At 41.5% G+C, this 26,219-nt stretch overlaps 1 protein-coding gene across 1 annotated transcript; it reads left to right on the top strand.

Annotated features, from left to right (window-relative positions):
• Positions 1–847: 847 nt before the first annotated feature.
• Positions 848–24,534, top strand: LOC145432993 (uncharacterized; the record flags this gene model as incomplete). Its single annotated transcript, XM_080309860.1, has 35 exons — positions 848–1,026; positions 1,102–1,118; positions 1,375–1,401; positions 3,674–3,740; positions 3,796–3,932; positions 6,463–6,667; positions 7,224–7,399; positions 7,464–7,707; positions 8,456–8,669; positions 8,859–8,994; positions 9,061–9,173; positions 9,707–9,857; positions 9,916–10,038; positions 10,093–10,201; positions 11,438–11,626; positions 11,688–11,844; positions 12,410–12,594; positions 12,651–12,775; positions 12,891–13,058; positions 13,287–13,423; positions 13,492–13,598; positions 13,705–13,849; positions 13,909–14,060; positions 14,489–14,657; positions 14,721–14,858; positions 14,975–15,110; positions 15,174–15,271; positions 15,474–15,590; positions 15,653–15,824; positions 16,965–17,110; positions 17,175–17,296; positions 17,365–17,438; positions 17,504–17,602; positions 17,695–17,924; positions 19,438–24,534. Coding segments are annotated over exons 1-35 (9,744 nt in total), but the record flags the coding sequence as incomplete, so codon positions are not given.
• Between the last annotated feature and the right edge of the window lie 1,685 nt (positions 24,535–26,219).

The following is a 26,219-nucleotide window of genomic DNA, read 5'->3' as shown; positions in this document are numbered from 1 at the left end:
GAATCACTCAAGTACTCGATTTTGCCCAGCCCTAGTTATAATATACTGTAAGCAATGTGGAGACGTGATGCCCCAGTCGGAAACAATAAGCTACGAATTTATGCAGATTTATAAGTAAAGCTGTTTTGCCGTCTGAATGTAACGATGTTTTGCCGGCACTGTACATGTAGGCCTACATATTAACATAATCTTAAAATTTACGTTGCAGTATATGTTTAGAGGTTCCGATATTGCGAGCAAGATGAACTCCACACAAAGTGTACAGCGGCTACACTCTGACACGTCACCACATTCTGTGCCAAGAATGTATTATAATATGATCAGTGCAAATTTCAGATTGACACTTGACAGACGTTAAATTACGAAATTCCATTTAACTGCATTGTAACCAACGACAAGTGCAATGAAGAGGCAAGAGACAAGTTGACCTCTTGTATCTGATATGTCCTCGTAAAGTGGGATTTCGAGCTTTCGGAGCAGGATGTGCTCCATCATTGCACTTCAGCTTGGGATATTTATGGAATATGGCTTCAGCTAATTCATTAATTATTCTTTGCATTTCGCAACAGAATCCGGGTTAGGCTTATCCTGAAGTGTGTTTCGTAACGTTACCTTTTGTTTTGTCGATTGTCCTTTATGACGTGGCAATCAATAAATCGACCGTGATCGTTGGAATTGAAGGGTGCTAGACGTGATTATAATGATCATGAAATGGTTTATCACAGTCTCGATTAATTGGTGGTAATTTATTCAAGTATTTTGTTTAGGACAAGTGCTTGCCAACCAGGATGGGAGTTGTGAAGTGGGGTCGAAAACGCATATATTCCGCCGTTGATCCGAGGTCTGTATTCGGAAGGCGTCTTCTACACTGAAGCGTCTAACTGTTCCTGCCGCTGACAGAGAACTAAGAATTCAACTACGTATCTTTTCGAAGAGAACCGGTTTATTACGCGCATAGCGCATCATGGACGCTTACTGTGTCCCATTTTTGGCACTAGCCATACTTTGCAGCACTGCTCCCCACTGGTATGTATTGCCTGTTTTCGCTTTGATTCAAAGCTCGTTTGCTCGTACCTAAACTTAACTTTTTGTTAATTTCAGTGCTGCTGGATCTGACCGTGAGTACTATAAGTATTTCTAGGCGATATATTGATTTCATAGCCAACTATAGTTTGTAACTTTTCACACAATAATAACACCCGTGACTTGTATGAACTGCCGGATAATATTTTTCAATTGTTATCACAAAATGGAACGGCATAAAACTTATTAAAGTGGTTTTTCTCGATGAATATTGATTGCTTGAACATTGAACAGTGTTTCTGCGTTAAATTTCCATTTTAAACGTAATTCATGCAAAGTATTTTATTATAGCTTCGATGACGGACCCAATCGACCTCAGTAAGTGATTTTTTCATATATTTCATAAATATGTCTATGGTTAACGTCCACTGAATTCCATGCGTGGTCTACCCTTATTCTTGTATACATTTCAATAATATATTCATATTACAACTATATTACAACCAGAAGCTTTTCGAGCCAACACTCTTCAGGGGTAATCGTCGGCATAAAGAGAATTTCAAAAACTTGCATATAACTACATTACATATAGCCAATTGTGACGTCATAGTAACAAAATAACATTATTCTTGTCATCGTTATGCGACATAATGACGCTATCGTTGCCGTGACGGTTGGCACAAATGAGACGGAGTCGTCACCGGTAACAGGAGTCGAGTGCACTCGAATTTTAATATGACGCGTGGTTCCTGTGTTGTGCACCCGTGGCCTACTGCAGGACCTGTAAGTATCACATCACTATCAGTAAACAGTGGTTCGCCATTTTGTCGAAACTACAACGAATTCACATAGTTCGTTGGAAAGCAGGCAAAGCGACATAAACCAGTGGTTCTCAGCCGTAGCCCGTATCAACTTCCCGCCGGTCTACCAAACCTATTTCAATTGTATTCACCTTTGCAAAATGTATTAGGTGGATGCTTGAATATTAATTATAGAAGTAAAACACAAAACTTATTTATAAATTTAGAGCGCTTTGTGAATTGTGATGTCATATGGAGCCTAGAAACAGCGAAGTCGCAATTCCTTCAAAGGAAACCCAACAGTCAAAATCGAGATTGACTCATCAGCCTTGTAGAAATTTCAATATAACCATCAACCACTCATAGAATACACGTAATATCAGAAACACAGCAGTAAATCTTTCACTCAATTAAAGTTCTAATTATGTGCTTCGAGTAGCATACTTTTGCCGTAATTGCACACTAGGCACTCTAGGGTAATTTTGATTTTTGAAAGTTCACGGGCCCGCAAAATTTGTTTTGAAATATCTCCACTCCGTAAGCAGGAAATGTTGAGAACCACTGACCTAAGCGACATCAATAATAATAATCAATCAATAATAGTCAGATTATATTTTCAACTGCCCACTCACACATTGTACAATGCGATATACAAGACACCATTGCGGTGTAATAAACAGACAGAAGGATACCGAAACGACCAGCTGCGGTCTCTTGATCTGGCATCCACTTCGGCCTAGTGCCCGGTGTCGCATCTTTTTTAATGTTAATCTCTTCCTTGCTCTTGTTTTTCTTTACTTCTTCATCGGGTCTTTTTTCTGGGCCTTTTTTGTCGCCGTAAGAACAGCGACACGGGGTCGATGAGCCCACAATAACATTCGACGGCGTAACTTGAACCCGAACCGCCTGCGTAAGTGCCGCCGACGCAGCTTACGAAGGCGTTCCGGGCTACTGATCGGCAAAACTATCACGCAGACGTATTTGTGATTTTCATTTTATGTCATAATGACTGTTCAGCCATATATTAACGTTTCGGGATATCGGATTATATATTCATTGCATTGTGAAAATTTTTCCGTTCCACCATAACACATAGCATACTGCAAACGTCACTTTATTTCACGTCTCGCACATGTTTTGAGTTCCAAACTTACCGAATGTCCTACCACGCGAAATACAGATTCTGTAACTGTGACTCGCGTCTGTAGACTAGAATGGCGTGATTTTCTCATTCCTCACTGCGACGATAGTGAAGATCTCAATCTTGTCCGTACATAATGTCACCTTGCACATAATGAAGTCAGTTCAAGTCACATATGCGTCTGTTATCGTGCGTGTTTTCATATTTTACTAGCCGATGTTATATCATTGCGATTGTAATAGCGTTGCTATATTGAATATATTACAATTATAAACGGGTACGGAATAATTTAGTGAATGGTCAGGGCGCTCTTTTGCGCATTGATTTTAAATTCCACCATTGTTTTGCCATTTATTTTTCAATGACGACATAATCGAGCATGCGACGTTACACACATTCCAAATATATGTCAAATTGAAATATATATATGACGGGCCCTTTTTCCAGAATAATGGTAGCAAAGGCTTGGCAAAATGCCGACAAACCGAATCGCTGCGAGGTCACTCCTAATATCAATTGTTACTTTGACTTCGATCCAACTTTACATCAACCAATCAATATTTTGATGGATAATCAAGTCGTTTAAAATAATAATTCGAAATATCATGTAAAACTTGGTCATCACAGGTTCCCGATATAGCGTTGAGTAGAGCGCTTACATAATACATACATGTTGGCAAATTACTCATTCTTGACATTTTACGTTCAGGCCCCTGCTCCGTACCCGTAGCGCCAAAACACGGGGAATGGAATTGCGCAACAGAAGGAGATAAGACGTACGCGATCCATAAGTAGATACGGACCGGAAAGTAACCGTGTTTTCTAATTTAGAACTTGTACCGCCAAATGCAAGTTGGGCTACGAATTTGTCCAAGACGATTCTGGAGAAACTGATGATACCCGTGTATACACTTGCGACAGAAGTACCGACACCTGGGACGTGGAACCAAAGCGTCTGGAGTGCAGACGTAAATTATTACCATTTCTTTGATACATTTGTCGCTCCAATTTTAACTGGTATCAACATAATTTCCCGTTGCTCAAGGTGACTTTTCGATGGAAACCTAATCCCGAATTTCTTGCACAAAATGTTTTCGCAATTCAAAACCCCAATCCATGATCTCGAACTGAATCCAGAATCAACATGTTGTCAACGATCACAAAAAGTACAATTAATAACAGATAGGAGAGAGTATCTCGCAGAGGAGGTCAAAGTAGTCACTAGTTGGCGTTGTTACGCAAGTAGAAGCCAAAATTTCGTATTCAATTACAAGTAGAAGCAGTGATTTCCAAGACGTACCAGAGCTACTTCAAGTGGAAGTACATTTTCAAAGTCTGAGAAGTATTCAAGTAAGTAGTTACAAACACTACATTTGGCTGAGGGATCGCGCGCGCGCATACTTTTGGCGGTTTATCGTAGATGACTATACTTTCGAAATTGCAAGATGTAACTTAGTAACTAACACGTAATTACTGATGGCACTACATATAGGTGAAATCACTCAAGCAGAAGGACAGGTTTTCAATACCAGAGGTGGTCAGTAACGAAGTACTTCTACTTTTTGAAGTACTTGAAGTAGATTTTGACTACTCACACTACTTTTTAAGTAGTTATGATTTTAGACTACTTCTACTTCTACTTGACAATTTTCAGTTTTGTAGGCAAAAATAAGCATAGAATACCTACTTACTTACTTACTTGTGAACCACCAGCCCTACTTCTACTTGAGTAGAAATTCCGACGTTACTTCTACTTCTACTTGAGTAGCGACGGTGGCTACTTTGACCACCTCTGTTCAATACCAAAGGCAGTAGAAGGAAATAGTAGATTAGGCAAGTCAAGCCGAGCTCCCATTGTCGATGACCTGTGGCTATTTACCATATTAGAGGATCGCCAGGATGCACTGCGCGGTGGGGTTGTCCAGATTCCCGGGATTCCCTAATTAAATTGTTAGGTTGCTTAGAAAAGGCTGTACACCACATTCGGCTCCATTCCAACCAACCGAAGCCGCGGCAGAGCCAATTGGAATTTTTGTAATTATTAAAAAAAAATTGATTAATTTTTTTTCGAAGTATACAGTCAACCCCATGGGATTGTTGAGTTATCTATAAGAACGATGCAAAAGAAATTTGACGCAATTCCAACCTGTAGAAGCGAAGTTATTTGAGTTTTTCATCACGTGATTCTGGGATTAGCCATCATCAATGCTATTTTTACATATCCACAAGTTTCAACTGCAATCACTTCACTTCTACCGGCTGAATGTGAGCAACAATCATTATGAATCATTATTTTAGGCATCCACATGACAATCCACATCCACATAACAATTTCATGGGGTTGACATTGACACTAAAATTAGAAACTATTTCATTTTTATAATAAATTTAAAAATTTCAATTGACTCTGCTGCGGCTCCGGCTGGTTGGAATTGAGCCAAATTTGGTGTGCAGCCTTTTTCAAGCGACATAACAATTTAATCAGTGGATCCCTGGATCCCGAAAAAAGCAATTTTTGAAAAACCCTACTGCCCAGTGTGAACATTTCTCATTAGCTGCATTAGCTTTATTAGTTTCATTGTACAAAACGAAGCCATCCGTCGGAGATGGCCAGTAACGAAGCATTTCTATTCTCTGGAGTAGTCAAGAGGATGTTTTACATATATATCACGTCTACCTAATCTTTTTTGAAGCGAAACAAGTTTGGAAATTGTGAAGTGAAAAGTAGATTTGGGATGTGTTTGCATCAATTTTGCTGTAATTTTTGTAATTGCTGTAGTTGCAGTAATTGAATATTATCTTTTCGAGAAGTGCACCTATTTGCAATGTCATTTGGCATTTCTTGTTGGTCAATGATGCAACTCTCGATTTCGAAAGCAGCCCACCTCTGATTGATTATTAACAGAATGCCAATACTACTTTTCGAAACTAGTTACATGAGAACTTTTCACACCTCTCACATTCTCCTTCTAATTGAAGTACTTCAAGTATATCTTCGAAATAGCTACTTCTACTTGGTATCGAGTAGAATTTGTCGCCTTCTATTTTTACTGTAGTGCCAACTACTCCTTGTACTTGACCAGGAATGTTGAATACTTTGACCAGCATTGCGATAATATATGTATATTAGGGTTATGACTTGATAAAAATAATTTTATCAGGACACAAAAGTTCCTCATTTGTGACTACAGGACACAAAAAATTTTGAATTTTTTTCAAGTCATAACCCTAATGTATATGTAAACATTACTCATATGTGTTCACATTATGCATTATTTCGAGGTACCCCCATTAGAAATTGCGTAATGTATGTTATTTCTAAAAAAACTGCATATGTGAAAACTTGTCATCCTTCACAACATACTGCTCTACGTGGCACTGTCACAGTGCTTATCAAGTCGCTACAAATACTTGATGTATTTGATTATCTAGTGGGCCCAGTTGCCTTGAAAGTATACAAATTCGATAGTGCTCAACACTTGCGTTTTCCCTTTGCAGAGATTATCTGCTTCGCAGCAGAGCCTGTCAATGGCGTGTCTGATTGCATGGTTACCGGTGACACTAAACTTTGTTCGATCAAGTGCAGTGAAGGCTTCCGAACTGTTAACTCTCACATGTTCATGTGCGACATGCAGTCTGGTGAATGGTCGCCACCACTACCAGCGGTGGGCGAGTTTCCTGAGTGCATTTTCGGAGAGAAAGAGTGAGTTCTGCTAAATTGTGTTGTGAATCGAAATATTTTTTTGCAACGGATGATTGTGCGGGATCAAATTTGAACGCAAATTGGTTACAGAACTTGTTATTCTGCTCAAGCATACTCACTTGAAAATTCTACACAATTGCAAGTAATGTGTTCCACCCCAAACTACTCTTTAGTTTAAATCATTAAATCAATTATATGAGAAGTAAGTAACTTCAATCATAGTAAACAATTGTATCCTAGATTCCCGTCAAGGGAATCTTGTCGTACCCAAATTGGAAGCAGTCGAAAAGTAGACAGTAAGCACCCCGACGTTAAAAAATTGTTCAATTTGACTTCAAAGGTAGCTTCGAACCAAAACCACTTGAGTAGAGTAGGCTTGTCAGCATTAAGTACTTTTCTACTTTCTGATCTCTGAACATATGACACATGCTCCTAAAATTTATTCTAGTTGTAATTTTCCATTATTTGACTGATTTTCTGGGTGAGCGACTGCAAAATAATATATGCCAGGGGCGCTCTGAAGTGTTATTTGTCTTGACTCTCTTACAATTGCAAGGTGTATCAACATGGAATCACCAACCAATGGCCGTATAATCTGCGATATCAAGGATTCAAAACATATTTGCACACCATATTGTGACCCAGGCTTTGTACTGGATGTCATCGAGCCAGGCGAATATTTCACGTGTGCAGGCGGAAGCTGGACTCCCAACATCAAGCCCAAGTGTCTTGGTGAGTGAAAAGGCAAAAAATAAAATGTACAATGTCTGATGGCACAAACTAATTTCTAATGCAGAAACAACAGACCCCGTGGATCCAAACGGTTATGCAGCAGTCACTGCTATCTACACTAGAGACGACACTCCTGTTGAACAAACAGGATATTGTATGACGTGGGGACAACATCATTATCGTACCTTTGACGGCAAAATATACAGATTCTCTGGAGAATGCACATACACTCTGTTTGAAGATACTGACCACCTCATTTCAGTTACCATGCAAAACCAACCTGATTGCACTGGCTTGAATTGTAGAAGGTAAAATTCAGTACCAATTTATAATCACATTTCTGCAAGGAGTTACAATTTTATACCTCTTTGAATTCGATGTAACTATTTTGAATGTTGGCCAAATGAAATATTGTATTTACAGAACTTATCTTCAGTAATGAAATGTAAACGTAATGCCTATTCATAATGCTGTACTACTACAACGAAAAGGTTCTATTTTTCTTTTCTGATTTAATGACCGACTCCGTCTGACTCCAAGTCTATAGTAGTATACGTTACACACGTTGATATATCTTCTTTACAATTGGTATTGTCATAAGTTTCCAACGCAAAAGCCAAAATCATTCTCTAATTCACGCGACTTGATTTCAGTCGTATATGCCGCATCCGTGTGCAGTATGTAGTACAAGTAGTGAGTTATTCCTTCCAGAACCAAAGTGTAAGGAGTGCATACGTATAGTCTCATAGATCTGAAAATTTCCCTTTACAAAACTGACCTTTTGATCACTTTCGCTACAAACTTATCATTATGATTAGGCAGTTTACTGATTTTATCTAAGCAACACAATTTCAAGTTGGTACTTGGTAGGATATCTCATGCAAGGTATATGTTACTTTCATGGACTTATTGAATTCGGTATAACGTCATAATTGTTACAAAAATAATAGCATGCTTATTAGTTTATTCGCTGTCATAAATTAATATGGGTGTGGAATGAATCCTTCCGTCTTACGTTATAATTTTTGATTTTAATCCGCGACTTCAATATTTCAGAACTGTATCAATGTTTATTGGAGATTTGGTCTTGGAGTTGAAGGGAGACCCCGAAAATGGTGATCCCGCAGTATTCGCTGATGACGTTCAGGTCACACTACCTGCTTCCATGACTGGAATTCTCATGCAACGTGTGGCAGACTTTATTGTCATTCGAGATCCTCAAAGCGATTTCTACTTGAAATGGGATGGCAGGGAAGCGGTATACATCAGAGTAAGTATCATACATTACCAAGGACCATTTGATCAGCACTATGTGTGTGTGTGTGTGTGTGTGTGTGTGCAAAAGCACTTTGCCTGCGTTGCAGCATGGTTTCTCACATTCTATGAACCTTAGTGGTCAACTATATGGATCTGAAATTCATCGAATGCAAAATGTCTAACTTTATTGGTGTAACAACAGGTTGGTGAGGATTATAAAGATCGCACTCAAGGTCTCTGTGGTAGCTACAATGAAGATCACAATGATGATTTCAAAAAACCAGACGGCTCCGACGTTGAGAATGTTGCTACCTTTGCTTCTTCGTGGGCCGAAGGAGGTACGTAATTCTGGCGAACGGCATTGAGGAGTCAATTGAGTTATCAAGATTTGCATTCATTTTTAGTTTGTGCAAGCACTTCACAAACATATTGCAGCAAGGCTACCGATGAAAAGCGAAAAGTCATTGCCAAGGCATTGCAGGGATGCAAATTCATTTTGGACACCAAATGCAAATATGTGAGAGCTCTATATTTTTGTAAATATTGTTGCAAAAACAGCATGTCTGCATCACGAGGTCACATGTATAGCTTTCAACTAATGCAAAAATTTCGTGTGTGCCAACAGTCACTGAAACATTAGAAATTTATACATTTCCGAGATATCAATGGAGTTGCGATTTCCTGGATTTCAGAATGATCAAATTTAATCATTGTAGTTTCAAGTCGATCACCAACTTTGTAAACTTGCTCCCAAAATCAAGGGACGCATACAACGTTTTGAGTAGGTTTCCATATCTCCCAACGCTGATTGATTTCATGCATGTTCGTAAATCAGATTTTCGTACATGCCAATTACCTTTCCAACAGGGTACGTCTTTTCAAAACATCAGGTGATTGTGAAAATAAATATTTGTTATTTTAGCAGGCTCTGTTTTCATTTATTGATAATCCGTCTTGTATTTTCTATTTCTTCTCTTCAATCATCAAATTATATCTTATATTATAATACAAACATATATAATGCAATATACTTATCCTTTTGACTGGCAGGTCATCAACCCACTACCATTTTTCGAAGCATGTAAAGAAGATGTTTGCTATAGCGGTGATGATGATAGTGTATGTTCTTCAATGGCATCATACTTCCGAGAGTGTTCTCGTTTTGGTGTTATTGTGGAGTGGAGGAATGAAGGCCGATGCGGTATGTATCCATACTTGACTTCAACTGTATTCATTAAATAATGCTAATAATTCCCCAGCCATGAACTGCCCGGATAAACAATGCTATGATGCATGCGGATCTTCGTGCCCAAAGACTTGTTATGACACCAGTTACAATTGCGAAAACGATCACTGCATTGAAGGATGTCACTGTCCAGATGGTATTGTATTATATGCTGTAGTTAGTTGTAGCTTCTCAAGATAATTTTGTGCAGGTACTTATCTTCACAATGGAACTTGTGTCACCCGCAAGGAATGTCCTTGTCAATATGCAAGGAAAGAATATGCCCCTGGTTCCAGAATCAGAAGGGATTGCAACAGATGGTATGTAGTAAGTAGGGATAGATAGTTCCATGGATAAATTCATCTAAATTAATCAAATACTGAATCAGTGGATTTCACCCATGTTTTAATATGTGAAACCAGCAGCTAACACCAGTGGCGGCTCGTGACAAGGTTGGGTGGTGGGGCAAGGGCCTACAATTTCGCGATTTTTTGTGATGATGATGTCATAATTTCATCTTCTGGCATGAAAATGTGACGTCATCGTATATTCACACGTCCTCTAGACTAGAGTCTAACTCGAACAGTGCTTGTGTAAGCGGTGTGCCGTGGGGGATGCCTTGAGATGCCCGCTGCTACTGTCGTGTTGTCGAGATGCTCGGGCATAATGCTATCCACCAAAGCCGTATAATTTATTCAATCCAAAAATTAGGGAAAATCCCGCAATTTTCAGTGTTGTCAAGAATAAGGAACAATTCATCGAACTATATTGCATTAATCACCATAGAGAACATGTATATTCTCATCTACAAGCCCATTGTACAGGCAGACAAATATATGGAATGACCTACATTGATCTCGGACATAAGACTCTCACAATCTGTATTTGATTGCATTCATGAGACATTGGAAAATTCGGTGTGCGTTCATACTCTCTGCCAAGTAAAAAAAATCAGTGCTATATATCACAAAAAACAAATGTTGCAAACAGATATGCCATATGGAATCCAACACATCAATTTGAATGGTCTTCGAAGACCAAAGACTATAGCAATCTCGGAAATTCGGCGTCGGAACAACATACGAGATTTCAGCCTTTAGCGACCAAACAGACTGTTGCACAACAAATACAGCTTGTAATTTTGTGGTGAAATTGACATTGGAAAACATAATATTGCCGAACAAATACTTGAATGAAAGCGGTAAAATTAGACATCATCGAGGCGTACGATACGAAATCTCACAACCTATTTCGGTATGGAACACCGCCAAAATCAATATGGAACCACACCGAATTTTGGATATAATATATCATCTAAAATTCTAAATTCTAAAACGTGCAATTGTAAATAAAGAACTACATCATATTGGAATCTAATGGGAAAGGCAAAACTGATGATCTGCTTAACTCGTTAATTTAGGACAATCTCTATTATTAGATGCTAAATAATAATTAATAGCACAAAAGTCTATCGGAATCGATTTAAGAAATGAAGATACCGGTAGTCGATGATTGCTTGGTTATGTAATAATCGCCATGCCTCTGTGACTTAACAGCTTGTGTTCCTCTGGAAAATGGGTATGCACAAAGAACACGTGTGATGCAGTTTGCAAGGCTGTTGGCGACCATTTTACTACATTCGATGGCAAACATTTTGACTTCAATGGGAAATGCAGCTATACCCTTGCCCAAAGCGAAGGAATGCAAGACATTGCGTTTGAAGTGAAACTCATCAAAACCTGCGGGTATGTGGCAACATAATCGTGGTCCAATGAATCGCATTCATTATTGATACGTGATCTTTAGTGCTCAAGACTGTGATAGATCATTGAGCGTGACTGTGAATGGAGAAGAAGCAAAGATCATGCATACTGGTATTGCTGAAATCAAGGGAGAAGAACGACTCTTGCCCTACCACAATTACTTTTATGCTGTGGAAAAAGTCACTACTAAATTTTACAAGGTAAGGCTCACTCCAATCTAGTCATAATAATGTGTTGTGGGTTTTTGACGAAAGTGAGTTGAAAAGCCTTCAGCAAGTGAACCTCGGGCTCTTCATTTAGGGCAGTGGTCGGTAACTGCTGGTCCGCGGACCGATTTCGGCCCATGAGGAGTAGGTTTCTGGTTCGCTAAAAGTTCTCATACTTTCGCAAGTCAAGTGAAAGTTCATAATTATAGTGTTCATGATCACTGATAATATTTAAAAAATTCCAGCTGATGTCTTTTATCGAAACGTGTGTGTTACTAGCAGTCGCCTGTAGACAAGGGGATGTTTCGTATGTCGGATCACCCCCTGTTTTCCAGAATCGAATACCTCTCCATAATTTCCTTCCCAAGTGGATGAGGTTTATCTATAAAGGGTGAATAAAAACTAATATGCTATACAAGTGTCAGAAGACGGCGCATTGTGACGTTTCTTTCTGAGACTAACTGGTCGATTGCGTTGCGAGTTCTTGAAATTTATCTCAGTCTATCGCAATCGAACAGAAGTTGGTCTTCCCTGTCTTATATGAATATGTCATTTTCAGATAACCATCAACAGCGGCTTGACCATTCTTTTCGACGGAAAAGATCGTATCTACATTCGTGCACAGCCTTCTCTGAGCAGCAAAGTCAGAGGAATGTGCGGCAACTTTAATGGACAGACTACAGATGATTTCTGGACTAAAAAAGGAGATGTTGCTGCAAATGCAAACGATTTCGGAGATGAATGGTAGAATATTTACTTGAAACGAATAACTCTCCTATTTATACTCACTTTTAAAACAGGGTTACCGGAACATGCATGTTCCCAACTACTGCGTTGACGTTGACCTCGCCATGTGACATCCACAAAGCGTATAAGGCTCGTGCCCGTGAAGCTTGTAATAGACTAACATCGCACCCTTTCACGAGTGAGATTTTATTCCTGTGATTATATTTTAAATATCTCTTGCTGATTCAACATCTCAACTATGAACTCGAGGAGATCACCTTGAATTAACAATATCTCACTTCTTTGTGAAACAGATTGCCACGAAGTTGTGAACTACAGGCAGTTTTATGAGAACTGCATGGCTGACATTTGCGGTTCTGAAGACACGAAAGCACAATGCCGTAGTATCTCTGATTACGCAATTGCTTGTTCCAAACTTGGAGTAGTTATCGAGGAATGGAGAGACGGAATTGAAGAGTGTGGTAAGACTTTCAAGATACTTACAAATATAGTACATATATATGCCTACTACAAGTCAAAATGATATGAAATGTATTGGTAGTTTCAAGCTTTTTCAATTGTACACCAAAGTGTGACGTCATGAAATTTTATGTAAATTGGCTAAAGAAACAATCGCGGATATTGTCCATTGATAAATATACAGATATATCATCAACAGTTTTAAAATAAACCGTTTGAAATACCTTTAGCTGGCGAAACCATGTGTGAGGCTGGCACTACATTCCGTGAATGCGCCAATGCTTGTGGTGTATCATGTGGATCCCTTCAAACTCAGGATCTCTGCTCTGAACAATGTGTCCCTGGATGCACTTGTCCCAATGGAATGGTGAGGCAATAGAATAACTTTGGATCCACCCAGACAAAACATTTGTCAATTTGTGACTCTTTTGAAAGGTTTTTGATTATAATGGAAACTGCGTCTCCGTTGCCGAATGTACCTGTATATTTAAAGAACTTCTCTATGATCCAGGAGAGACCAGAATGCAGGACTGTAATGTTTGGTGAGATGTATTGTATATTAAACGTTTAAATATATCTTGCTGATAAACATCATTTTGATTGATGAAACTGAACGACATCAACTTTATGTCCAAATATTTTTTACAGTGAATGTCACCATGGAAAGTGGACTTGCACCGATAACGATTGTCCTGTTAAATTGACTTGTACCGATAATCAAGAGTTTACAAGCTGCATGGATCCAGATCTTAGGACCTGCCTGAACATGCATTTGCCTACTATTAACCGAAAGGTTAGTCAGTGGTAGTGATATCCACATAAAAGTATTCATATAAAAGCTTTAACTACCAGATTACCAAGTGTATTGCTGGGTGTCAGTGTGTAGAAGGTTATGTTTGGGATGAGGCATCCAGCTCTTGTATTAATCCAACTGCTTGCCCGTGCTACCATGGAGGAAGAAGCTATGGCGAAGATGAGACTATGCAACAAGATTGCAATACTTGGTAAAACATCATACATTTTCGGTAGTGTGTAATTTTTTCACCTTTCGATATATTATATTCAAGTCAAGGCCCTCGAAAAATTGGTAAAATGATTCATATTCAAGGTTCTATCAAGCTTATAACTCAGATCTGCTTATCAAAGGCAAATGGCCATTGCAGTCTCAATGTGATTACGAAATTTCACCTTGATTCCATGACGGATCGAGTAAATGACCTTTTTTGAAAGTGACGTATCAATTCAAAATATACACAACCCTTTCTTGTTCGTAAGAACACTGGGATTGTCAATTCGGAACGGATAATATAGGACGAGAAGCATATGAACTTCCACCTTGAACCGGTCATGAATCAACTTACTGAAAATTGAATCATGCTGTCGAAACCAGTTTTACTCTATGAATGAAACATTTGTGAATTCATGCTTTCAGCCGCTGTATCACGGGTGTTTGGAGTTGCGGAACAGAGGAATGTGCTGGCCTTTGTAGAGCATATGGTGACTCACATTACACTACTTTCGACAATGCCCGCTACCAATTCAGTGGATCGAATGAGTTTACGTTTGTGAGATCAACATCTGATAACCCACACAATTTCAAGGTACTATTTGGTAGACTGGTGTACGTTTTAATTATAATAACTAAACTCTGAATTCATTTCAAGATTTCCATTGAAAATGTTGTATGCGGTACAAGAGGAAACACTTGCTCCAAACGTGTTATCTTCTCTGTCCATACTGGTGATCCCAAAAAGGAGAATTTTGTCGAAATGGTCCGAGGAAAAGCAGTTCAAGAACGAAGGGTAAATTTTCATATACGGATCATAATTAATTTAAAAATTTTAGTCAATGAATCGGAACGTGATTGAATGTTTTCTTATGACTTTACTTCTCAAAAGGATATATATTCGTTTCATAGATTGGATCATTTGAAATTTCATACGTTGGGTTATGGGTATTTGTGAAAGCCAAGGATATGGGTGTTACCCTTCAATGGGATAAAACAACCACCACAATTGTTCGTGTAGATGCAAGCCACCGAGGATTAGTTGAAGGTATGAGATATTTTGTGAATTGAAATACATGTATTACGCGACTATTCTGTTCAAATCTTCTAGGTCTTTGTGGTAACTTTGATGGGCTGGAAACTAATGACTTCAAAACGCCACAGGACTCCATCGAAGTTAATGAAATAACTTTCGTGAACTCGTGGAAGGTACGTATCTAATATATATGCTATATCAAAAGTGCACCACATGCTAAAATGATCTTCATCATATAAATTTGATAAAGATAATGAAATACCTTGAATATTGGGACTCTAAAATTCATTGATAACTGCCTAAATAGTGCAATTCAGTAGCAACGTATAATGGTTAATTGGAAGTTACCAAGTAAAACAAATCATTTATTCATAGACTTACCTGACTGGAAGTGATGCTGTAAGTGCCACTACCGATATTTGTGCTGACAACAAACATCGAAAATATTGGGCTGAACGAAAATGTGCAATTCTTACCGGGAGTGTCTTTGCTGTAAGTAACTATCACACATTTTCTGTGTGCAGGCCACTATGTGATTTCCTATATATTCTTAGCCATGTCATGCACTTGTGCCACCAATGGAATATTACGATGCCTGTGTTTATGATGCTTGCGGATGTGATATGGGCGGGGATTGTGAATGTGTCTGTACAGCCATTCATGCCTATGCACAAGAATGTAATCGATTTGGAGTACACATCTACTGGAGATCACAAAGCATTTGTCGTGAGTGATAAGTTTCATCAATTATCATAATAAGATCTTGGTTGCTTTCACACCTTATTTAACGTCCACTTGCAAAGTAATAATTATATTTATTACACGAGCTTTCGGAGCGCCGCTGTTAAAATAATAGCTTTTGTGGGACCACATAGAATGTAATGCCCGTTCCACACCACATTAAAGATTAATTACTCTTTTAACGACCATAGCTATTTCATTGCGCTCTGTGTGACAATGCTGTGGGTTGATCACGACTTCACATAAATATTATTTCCACTAACGTCCGTAGCTTGTTACTAGATGTTTCGTATGTTGTGATACAACCAATCGAGGTGTACAATTTTCCACAGTGAAAACAATATGAAAACTATAATTATCGCTGATAAATTAACTCTTAGTGGCAAGGAGCGTATGATTTTTGTACTAGAAAATATCATCTCTCACTGCTCGACTAGAAAAATTAGAATTTATACTAGATTTAGATTCGAGTACTCAAATCATTGTGCCCAGTCCTATTTAAACTAATAAGTGTCAGTTGATCTCTTTCCTAACAACACTTGTAATGATATGGAATATTACAAGATAGGAACTGGGGCGCGACCAGTACCGGTTGTTCTGGCGCGACGAATTAATTGTTTCATTCATTCAGGCGGCACAGTTTTGTGATACCGAGCTTAGCGTACAATGTCGTTTATGACACTTATTATTCGTGTTTTTTTCATTACTGCTGCGTTATGCGGTAAGTCAAATTCTTCGGTAAAAAAGGCTTTTGCAGCCATCGATACGGAAGATAATGTGATCACGTTTTTCGGCTTTTCTAGATTCGTGAGGATAAATGTTAATTCCGCAGTGCAGTTATTACTTAGTAATTTCACCTATGTTATCTGAATGATATATACGTCTTTTTTGTAAAGGCAGATAGTCAATTCAATTGAATTATGACTTTGCTTGTTTTTGTCCACTTTGATTATCCCGTGTCTTGCATAAGGTAGTTATTTAGGAGGTAAAGCTATTAATCTGATTGCCGTTGTAACTGGTGCCAATTACTCGTTTGTAGTAGCTCACCTGTTGAACACAAGTGACAGCAGACGTCATGTGAACTATATGTTTGTGTTAATGAATTGCCCTTCGTTTTTTCATCAGCACTGATGTGTTATGGAAAATCGAGAGAATATGAACCTTGCATCTCTGCTTGTCCCAAGACTTGCAGTAATTACAATGAATATGAGCAAGTAGCACTTACTTGTGAATTTGCTTGCGTGGAGGGATGTAGCTGCCCGGAAGGAACGGTAATGGACCAAAATGTCATCAAGTCATAGAAAATAAATAATAAAATCATTTTTTGTGTAACAGGTGACTAGCGCAGATGGTCAAGTTTGCGAAGCTATGGATACCTGCGTTTGCGATGTTATTGATGGAGTGTCTTACACAGATGGTGAAAAGATCGAATCTATGTCCGATGAGTGCAGAAGCTGGTAAGAGACATTATTGCACTGGTATAATAAATTTAATTGTAAATTGTATCCATTGTATGATTAAATAGTTATTGCATGGACAAAGCAGTGCACTGTCTTGGATTTCCCTGTAGTCAAGGTGGAACACCTCTTAAAGACTCTGGTATGAAAATGCATTGAAATGGTGATGGCGTTGAGATAAATGCAAATTGTATGTGTGTATTCCAGATGGACTCGGTGGTGGTATGGCTGATGAAGGTGGTTTTGATTACACTCCTTCAGAGCTGTCTCCTGGTTTGTGCGAAGATCTCTATGATAATTTTGTAGGTGCGTACCTTCTGGTGTCTGGTTTGAATTACAGCGCCACGCATCCATGCTAAATTAGCAACATGAGAAATATATTTTGTATACTATTTCAGACACTTGCGGAAAAGACAATGTTCTGAGCTGCTCATTCACTTGTGCTGATATGTGTCACTGCTATCGCGCAGTGTCATTCCAATGTGCCCAAGCTAAGAGCAATGGCTGTGTTGATACGTGTGGGGAAGAATACACAAAATGCCCTACAGGACAGTCTCTCCGTGATGCGAACACTTGCATCAAAACTTCCGAGTGTCCATGTATCATTGCAGATGGCACCATCATAGCTGTGAGTCAATTTCTTTATCTTTGCTATCAATCACATTATATTTCCATTCATTGCTTAAGCATCAGTCGTTATGATTTTGTGTGTGATACATTTCATTCAATTGTGCATTTGGGACAATCAACTGCAACGTCTTTGCAATGTTGTTTGTGCAGGGTTGTGAGCGCGAAATAACTGAATGCTTATTATAAAATGTATGTAGCGGTTCACAAACTGTTCTTGTTTATTGCAAACTTATCAGCACTCACGGCGCACTAATGAATTAAAAATATTGCTGACTCCAAAATACAGTGAATATGGTATTACAATTTTTTTTCCCAAAATGCACATTGCACAATGCAGAGCTTGTGCTTGTTGATTTGGCACACTTTGTAACAACGTGACACCATGTTTGCTCTCGCAATACCTATCTCACAATGTGTATTAAAGGACAGTTAATGACGGAAGGCACTTTATTATCGTCTACACCATTCGGATGTTTGGCAATTCTGTAGATGCGAAGGAACGGTAAGCCGTCGAAACCAGTATACAAGCAAGTCTTTGGCGTGACACAGGTTCAAACACATAACGCATCGATTGAGAATCCAGCCGATTCACCACTACTTTATCTCATCTTACAAGTCGAAACTCTTGCCGAACCTTAATCCAAAGCGAATTGAGTAGATTAGGATTGCAGAAGTAGCCTTCATATTATTATTTAAAAGTAAGATCTGAAGAAGGATAACAAAGTGCCTTTACGTTATGCACAAAATTATTTATTCTCCAATTGTGGTGGTCCAAGTCTCCAGCGAAATACTTTCTAAAATAAGAGATGAGTACATCCAAATGTAAAGTCATGGGTAGTCTGTTAATGAGATTGTCAAATTGAGAGTCCGAATAGGATTATTTTGGTGGGAAACGATCACACTGCTTGTTGTCATTTATCGTTAGATTGTCATGGATATAGGCTAGGGTGACCATATTCTGGAAATCTAAAAATAGGACACTTTTTCAGAATTTTCAGACTTGCAAAACCGGAGTAGAATTCTCAAAAAATGGTAAATTTTTCCACTTTGTGGTCGGTTGACTATATCAAAAATGGTCAACTTTCCGCTCTGCTCCCGAAATACCCGCCGGATCGTCACTTTGGTTCTAATTCAAGGCGTCTCAGTCGAATTTTGCCATAAATATGACCAAAATTCTCAAAAAAGAGGACAAAATCTCAAAAAAGAGGGCAAAAGGGTGTCCTCTGAGGACACTTTCAAAAAAGTCAAAAAAGAGGACAAATCCTCTTTAAAGAGGACGTATGGTATCCCTATGTAAGCTAACTCGCCCAGAGAACGTACTACAAAATGAAATATTTTGAAAAAGCATCAATTGGTTCATATTATCGAAGCATCTCATGGTCAGTATGCTCTGGGCAAGTAGACTTGCGGTAAACCTATTAGCCTCCGTAGCCATTGGTTATAGGTTAAGATGTGAATAAAAACAAATAGATTACCTCATTGAATCCATCATCAAACATAACCTATTACAGCCTGGACAAGTTAGAAGTGACCACAAAGTTTGCATCCGTTACCATTGCTGGAACAATATTTTGTCCGAAGAACTCCTAGCAGGATGCGTGCCATCTGGTATATCCCTCAATTTTGGTCAATCGTCAAAAGCTCTTGCAATTGCTCATTCTGGATTTGGACATGGAGCACCAGGCTCAGGGGCCCACGCTGATAGCAACAGTGGTATGTCAGTTTATATTGGCGGGTCACATTTAGGATTGGGGATCCAAGGATCAAAAGGCGGAGATGGTGGTGCAGATGTTGATGTTGGAACTTCTCAAAAAGCTGATGCATCTGCAGACATCAAAAGCGACATTGGAATCGGTGTTGACGTCACCAAAGAAGATAATGGTGCTTTCACTACTCACTTGTCAGCCGGGTTAGGCTCCATGTTTTTCGATGTCTCCAATAAATTACAAGCGAAAGCAGGTTACACAGCGGCCGAAAAAGATGCTATGCACGGTGCCGGGGCTCTTGCCATTGCTGACAGCATTGGTTCTGTTCTTTTCCATGGTGCAGACTTGGTTGCCAACATACATGGAGATTATGGTCATGGATCAAAAGTAGATGCTGATATCAAAATTGATAATGATATCAAAGCCGATGCTAAAGTTGATGCTGCCACTGCATTGGAAATAGCAATCGTTGACGAAGGTTCCTGCTGCGTTGATGAAGTTGGCAATGAAAGGAGATTCGGCGACTCGTGGGTGTATGCAAGTGATGTTTGTGACACATGTACCTGTCACAACGCTGGCAGTGTCCGATGTACCAAAAAAATATGCGACCCGTATCCTATGTGTCCAGAAGGTCACTATGTCGTTGAGGAGATTACCGATGGATGCTGTCCAACTTACAGAATAGTCAAAGAAGAGTGTGATGTTTCTCGGTGTAGCTCAAAAATCCCGTATTGCAAATTGTACGAAGAAGTTGTAGCAATTCCAACAGAGGAAGATGAGTGCTGCTGTGAATATGAATGCGCATGCAATCCTAGCCGATGCCCGGTTCTTGGCAATCCGCCATGCCCTGAAGGATGCAAGAGGGTGGTTGTCGACCCAGAAGTATGCTGCCCAGTTCCCAAATGTGTCAACATGGCAAAAGCATCAGCGACAGCATCTTCCTCAATTCTGGGATTCCTAGGTGGTAGTTCTTTGTCACTTGGTCTTGAAGAAGGCGGAAAAGGCGATAGCGAAACTAAAGTTGATGTTGACGTCAGCAAAGACGTAAGTGCTGATGCACATGTAGATAGCTCTGTCGGAGTTGATGTGATTACCGATGGTCAACGATCAAGCGGCCTTGGCGGACTTTTCGATCTTTCATTTGGAGGCATCAACATTGGTTTATCAAACCTTGCTGATGCACATGCAGCTGGATCTGGATCTGGTTCTGGTATATACGGAGATGCACTAGCAAAAGCAGACTCATCAAGCGGATTAGGACTTGGCATTGGCGGGCATTTCTTATCTTTGTCAACCGCAGGCCACAGGCAAGATGGAAGCGACGTAGAGGTTGCAGTTGACGTTGGGAATAAGGTCGAAGCGTTGGCTGATGTGAAAGGATCAGTAGATGTTAGTATTGCATCTGAATCGTCCCTTTGTGTAGATGAGCAAGGACATGAACGTTGCTACGGCGATAGCTGGTCGAAATATGGAAATCCTTGTATGATTTGCTCTTGCATTGATACAAATAATGTCGCATGTGAGGAGCGGGTGTGCGATGAGCCACCACAATACATTCCAGACGGGAAAAAGGTAATTGAAGAGAGAGTGGATGATTGCTGCAATGAATATCGTCTGATACCTGACACTTGCGAGGAAGTGAGTTGTCCTTACTCACCACTGAGCTGTGGACTGCACGAAACTTGTGTTTCCTACAAACTCGACAAATGCTGCTTCACATATGAGTGTGTTTGCGATGAGCAAAAATGCGCAAGACTTGGCAATCCACCATGCCCAGAAGGATGTGCCAGGATTGTGCTTGACCAAGACGCTTGCTGTCCAGTGGGAAAATGCGTCTACACCAATCAGGCTGCTGCGAAAAGTGGTGCATCAATACATGCGATCGTGAATCACGGTGGTCTATTTGGCTCCATTTTCGACCTTGGCAAAGGTGATCTTGGATCAGAAGTTGCTGTTGATGTTGCCTCTGATACAAAAGCTGACGCAGCCGCAAAAGTGGACAGTGACGTTGACGTTTCTGTGTCCACAGACTCAGGAAAGCGTGGCGGTGGAACAGCAGTGATATCCCTAAATCGTGGTGAATCGTTGTTGGATTTGGGCTCAGTCGCATATGCAGGTGCAATGTCTGGGCGTGGCCAACATGGGCCAAGTGGCACTGCAATTTCACATGCTGATTCAGGATTAGGATTACAATTCGGCCATGGTGGAATGTTTATGTCGATCGGTGATCACCTATCAGATATTGGAGGAAGCGATGTTGATGTAGACGTAAAATCGGAAAGTTCAGTGGGTGCCGTTGCTGGTGTTGATTCCGACATTGCAGTGGAAGTCATTACTGAAGCAGATGCTTGCATTGATGCCAATGGGGTTGGAAGATCTTACGGCGAGTGCTGGACTGTTCCAAGTGACGCCTGCATAGAGAATATTTGCAAAGATGTTGGTGACATTATTCAAAGATCAATAGCTTGTGATGATCCACCCACTACCGGACCTGGTGAAAAGGTAGTCGAAAAAGACTCTGATGGCTGTTGCAAGGTATACACGGTAGTATCTGAGGAATGTGACGAGTCAACTTGCCAGTTTCAACCTATGGTATGCGGTGTATATCAGAAACTAGTTGCTTATAAAATAGATGAATGCTGTTCATCCTACGAATGCGTCTGTGATACAGCCAATTGTCCAATATTAGGAAATCCACCATGTCCAGAAGGGTGTACCAGGAAAGTCCTAGAGAAAGAATCATGTTGCCCAATCGGAAGGTGCGTACGTGGTGGAGCGATGGCGACTGCTCTTTCAAATACCAGATTATTATTTAATATGGGACCGCATGCGTTATCCGTGGACTTATCGTCTGGACAAGGTAGTGGCAGCGATGTGGCCGTAGATGTTGATTCTTCTAATGATTTACATGCGGATGCTCGTCTTACAAGCAATGTGGGTGTTGATGTAGAAACAGGATCAGATACTCGTGGTCTAGGGTTTGGTCTGGGTCTCCACCAAGGACCAATTACGATTGGATTAGGCAACAACGCTGCAGCGAAAGCGATGACAACTGGACATGGAGGGTACAGAAGTTCGGATGCAATAGCAAAAAGCCAGTCTGATATTGGATTATCCTTGCTTCTTGGGCCAAATCAACTGTCCCTTTTTGGAGATATAGGTTCAGATATCGGATCCAGTGTGGATGCAATTATCGATAACAATCTTAAAGCTGAAGCGATGGTTGAGAGTGACTTGGGCATAGGAATAGTTATAGAGGAAACAACAACTTGTATGGATGAAACTGGAACTGAAAGAAGCTATGGTGAATGTTGGTACAAAAATGGCGACGCATGTGATATATGTACCTGCTACAGTGCCAATGAAGTAAGATGTAAAGCGAAAACATGTGACCCATATCCAGTAACACCAGCAGGGTATATGGTTGTAAAAGAAAAATCCTGCGACTGCTGTTACGCATTCAGGATTGTTGCTGATGACTGCGATGTGACAAAATGTAAAGAAAAAGCACCAATATGTAATTTCTATGAAGATCTAGTGAGCTACCCACTAGATAGTTGCTGCAGTACATACGAGTGTAAATGTAATCAAAACAACTGTCTGGAGGTAGGGGAAGCTCCCTGTCCCACCGGATGCGTAAGAATGGAGTTGGAATCCGATGAATGCTGCAAGGTTCATAAATGTGTGAGACATATTTCAAGTGGTGCCAAAGCCATGGCAAATAGTTTATTAGACGTAAGCATCGGACCAATGGGACTCGGTCTCAATGTGGACGGTGATCATTCAGGCGGACACGACATCAATGTCAATGTAGCAGACAACACTCTCGCCATCGCTGACGCACACGTCGATAGCGATCAGGCAGTCGATGTGACCACCGACGGAGGCAAAGGACAATATGGTGACCTCTTCGCTGGTATGAGCATGGGTGGAATCAACCTCAATCTCGGAAACAACGCCGGTGCTAAAGCAATCGCATCCGGTGGACCTCACTACGGAAGCGGTGATGCTATTGCTCACGCCAACGCCAACAACAACTTCCAATTCGCCATAGGCCCAATGGGACTCGGCGTCAATGTGGACGGTGATCATTCTGGCGGTCACGGCATCGATGTCGATGTAGCAGACAACACTCTCGCCATCGCTGACGCACACGTCGATAGCGATTTGGCAGTTGATGTTACATCCGATGGGGGCAAAGGACAATATGGTGACCTCTTCGCTGGTATGAGCATGGGCGGAATCAACCTTAATCTCGTAAACAACGCCGGTGCTAAAGCCATCGGCTATGGAGGACCTCGCTACGGAAGCGGTGATGCCATTGCTCACGCCAACGCTAACGACCAATTCATCTTCGGTGTAGGACCAATGGGACTCGCGGTCAATGTAGACGGTGATCATTCTGGAGATCACGTAGTCGATGTCGATGTAGCAGACAATACATTCGCCATCGCTGACGCACATGTCGATAGCGGACTCGCGGTCGATGTTACCACCGACGGAGGCAAAGGACAATACGACGACCTCTTCGCAAACATGGGTATGGGCGGAATTAACCTTAACTTCGGAAACAACGCCGCTGCTAAAGCAATCGCAAGCGGAGGACCTCACTATGGAAGCGGTGACGCTATTGCAGACGCCAACGCAAACAACGGATTCCAATTCGCCATGGGCCCAATGGGACTCGGCGTCAATGTGGACGGTGATCATTCTGGCGGTCACGGCGTCGAAGTCGATGTAGCAGACAACACTCTCGCCATCGCTGACGCATACGTCAACAGCGATCTTGCAGTTGATGTCACCACCGAAGGAGGCAAAGGACAATACGGCGACCTCTTCGCAAGCATGGGTATGGGCGGAATTACCCTTAACTTCGCAAACAACGCCGCTGCTAAAGCGATCGCAGCCGGAGGACCTCACTACGGAAGCGGTGACGCTATTGCTCACGCCAACGCAAACAACGGATTCCAATTCGACATGGGCCCAATGGGACTCGCCGTCAACGTGGACGGTGATCATTCTGGCGGTCACGGCGTCGATGTCGATGTAGCAGACAACACTCTCGCTATCGCTGACGCACACGTCGACAGCGATCTTGCAGTTGATGTCGCCACCGAAGGAGGCAAAGGACAATACGGCGACCTCTTCGCAAGCATGGGTATGGGCGGAATTAACCTCAACTTCGCAAACAACGCCGCTGCTAAAGCGATTGCAACCGGAGGACCTCACTACGGAAGCGGTGACGCTATTGCTCACGCAAACGCAAACAACGGATTCCAATTCGGCATGGGCCCAATGGGACTCGCCGTCAACGTGGACGGCGATCATTCTGGCGGTCACGGCGTCGATGTCGATGTAGCAGACAACACTCTCGCTATCGCTGACGCACACGTCAACAGCGATCTTGCAGTTGATGTCACCACCGAAGGAGGCAAAGGACAATACGGCGACCTCTTCGCAAGCATGGGTATGGGTGGAATTAACCTTAACTTCGCAAACAACGCCGCTGCTAAAGCGATCGCAGCCGGAGGACCTCACTACGGAAGCGGTGACGCTATTGCTCACGCCAACGCAAACAACGGATTCCAATTCGGCATGGGCCCAATGGGACTCACCGTCAACGTGGACGGTGATCATTCTGGCGGTCACGGCGTCGATGTCGATGTAGCAGACAACACTCTCGCTATCGCTGACGCACACGTCAACAGCGATCTTGCAGTTGATGTCACCACCGAAGGAGGCAAAGGACAATACGGCGACCTCTTCGCAAGCATGGGTATGGGCGGAATTAACCTTAACTTCGCAAACAACGCCGCCGCTAAAGCGATCGCAGCCGGAGGACCTCACTACGGAAGCGGTGACGCTATTGCTCACGCCAACGCAAACAACGGATTCCAATTCGGAATGGGCCCAATGGGACTCGCCGTCAACGTGGACGGTGATCATTCTGGCGGTCACGGCGTCGATGTCGATGTAGCAGACAACACTCTCGCTATCGCTGACGCACACGTCAACAGCGATCTTGCAGTTGATGTCACCACCGAAGGAGGCAAAGGACAATACGGCGACCTCTTCGCAAGCATGGGTATGGGCGGAATTAACCTTAACTTCGCAAACAACGCCGCCGCTAAAGCGATCGCAGCCGGAGGACCTCACTACGGAAGCGGTGACGCTATTGCTCACGCCAACGCAAACAACGGATTCCAATTCGGAATGGGCCCAATGGGACTCGCCGTCAACGTGGACGGTGATCATTCTGGCGGTCACGGCGTCGATGTCGATGTAGCAGACAACACTCTCGCTATCGCTGACGCACACGTCAACAGCGATCTTGCAGTTGATGTCACCACCGAAGGAGGCAAAGGACAATACGGCGACCTCTTCGCAAGCATGGGTATGGGCGGAATTAACCTTAACTTCGCAAACAACGCCGCTGCTAAAGCGATCGCAGCCGGAGGACCTCACTACGGAAGCGGTGACGCTATTGCTCACGCCAACGCAAACAACGGATTCCAATTCGGCATGGGCCCAATGGGACTCGCCGTCAACGTGGACGGTGATCATTCTGGCGGTCACGGCGTCGATGT

Source organism: Botryllus schlosseri, chromosome 2 (genome assembly GCF_051294905.1).
Source record: "Botryllus schlosseri isolate E-star chromosome 2, Bs_hap1, whole genome shotgun sequence".
Classification (NCBI taxonomy): domain Eukaryota; kingdom Metazoa; phylum Chordata; class Ascidiacea; order Stolidobranchia; family Styelidae; genus Botryllus; species Botryllus schlosseri.
Note: the sequence above shows the minus strand (reverse complement) of the source record. Positions and strands in the feature narration are given on the sequence as shown.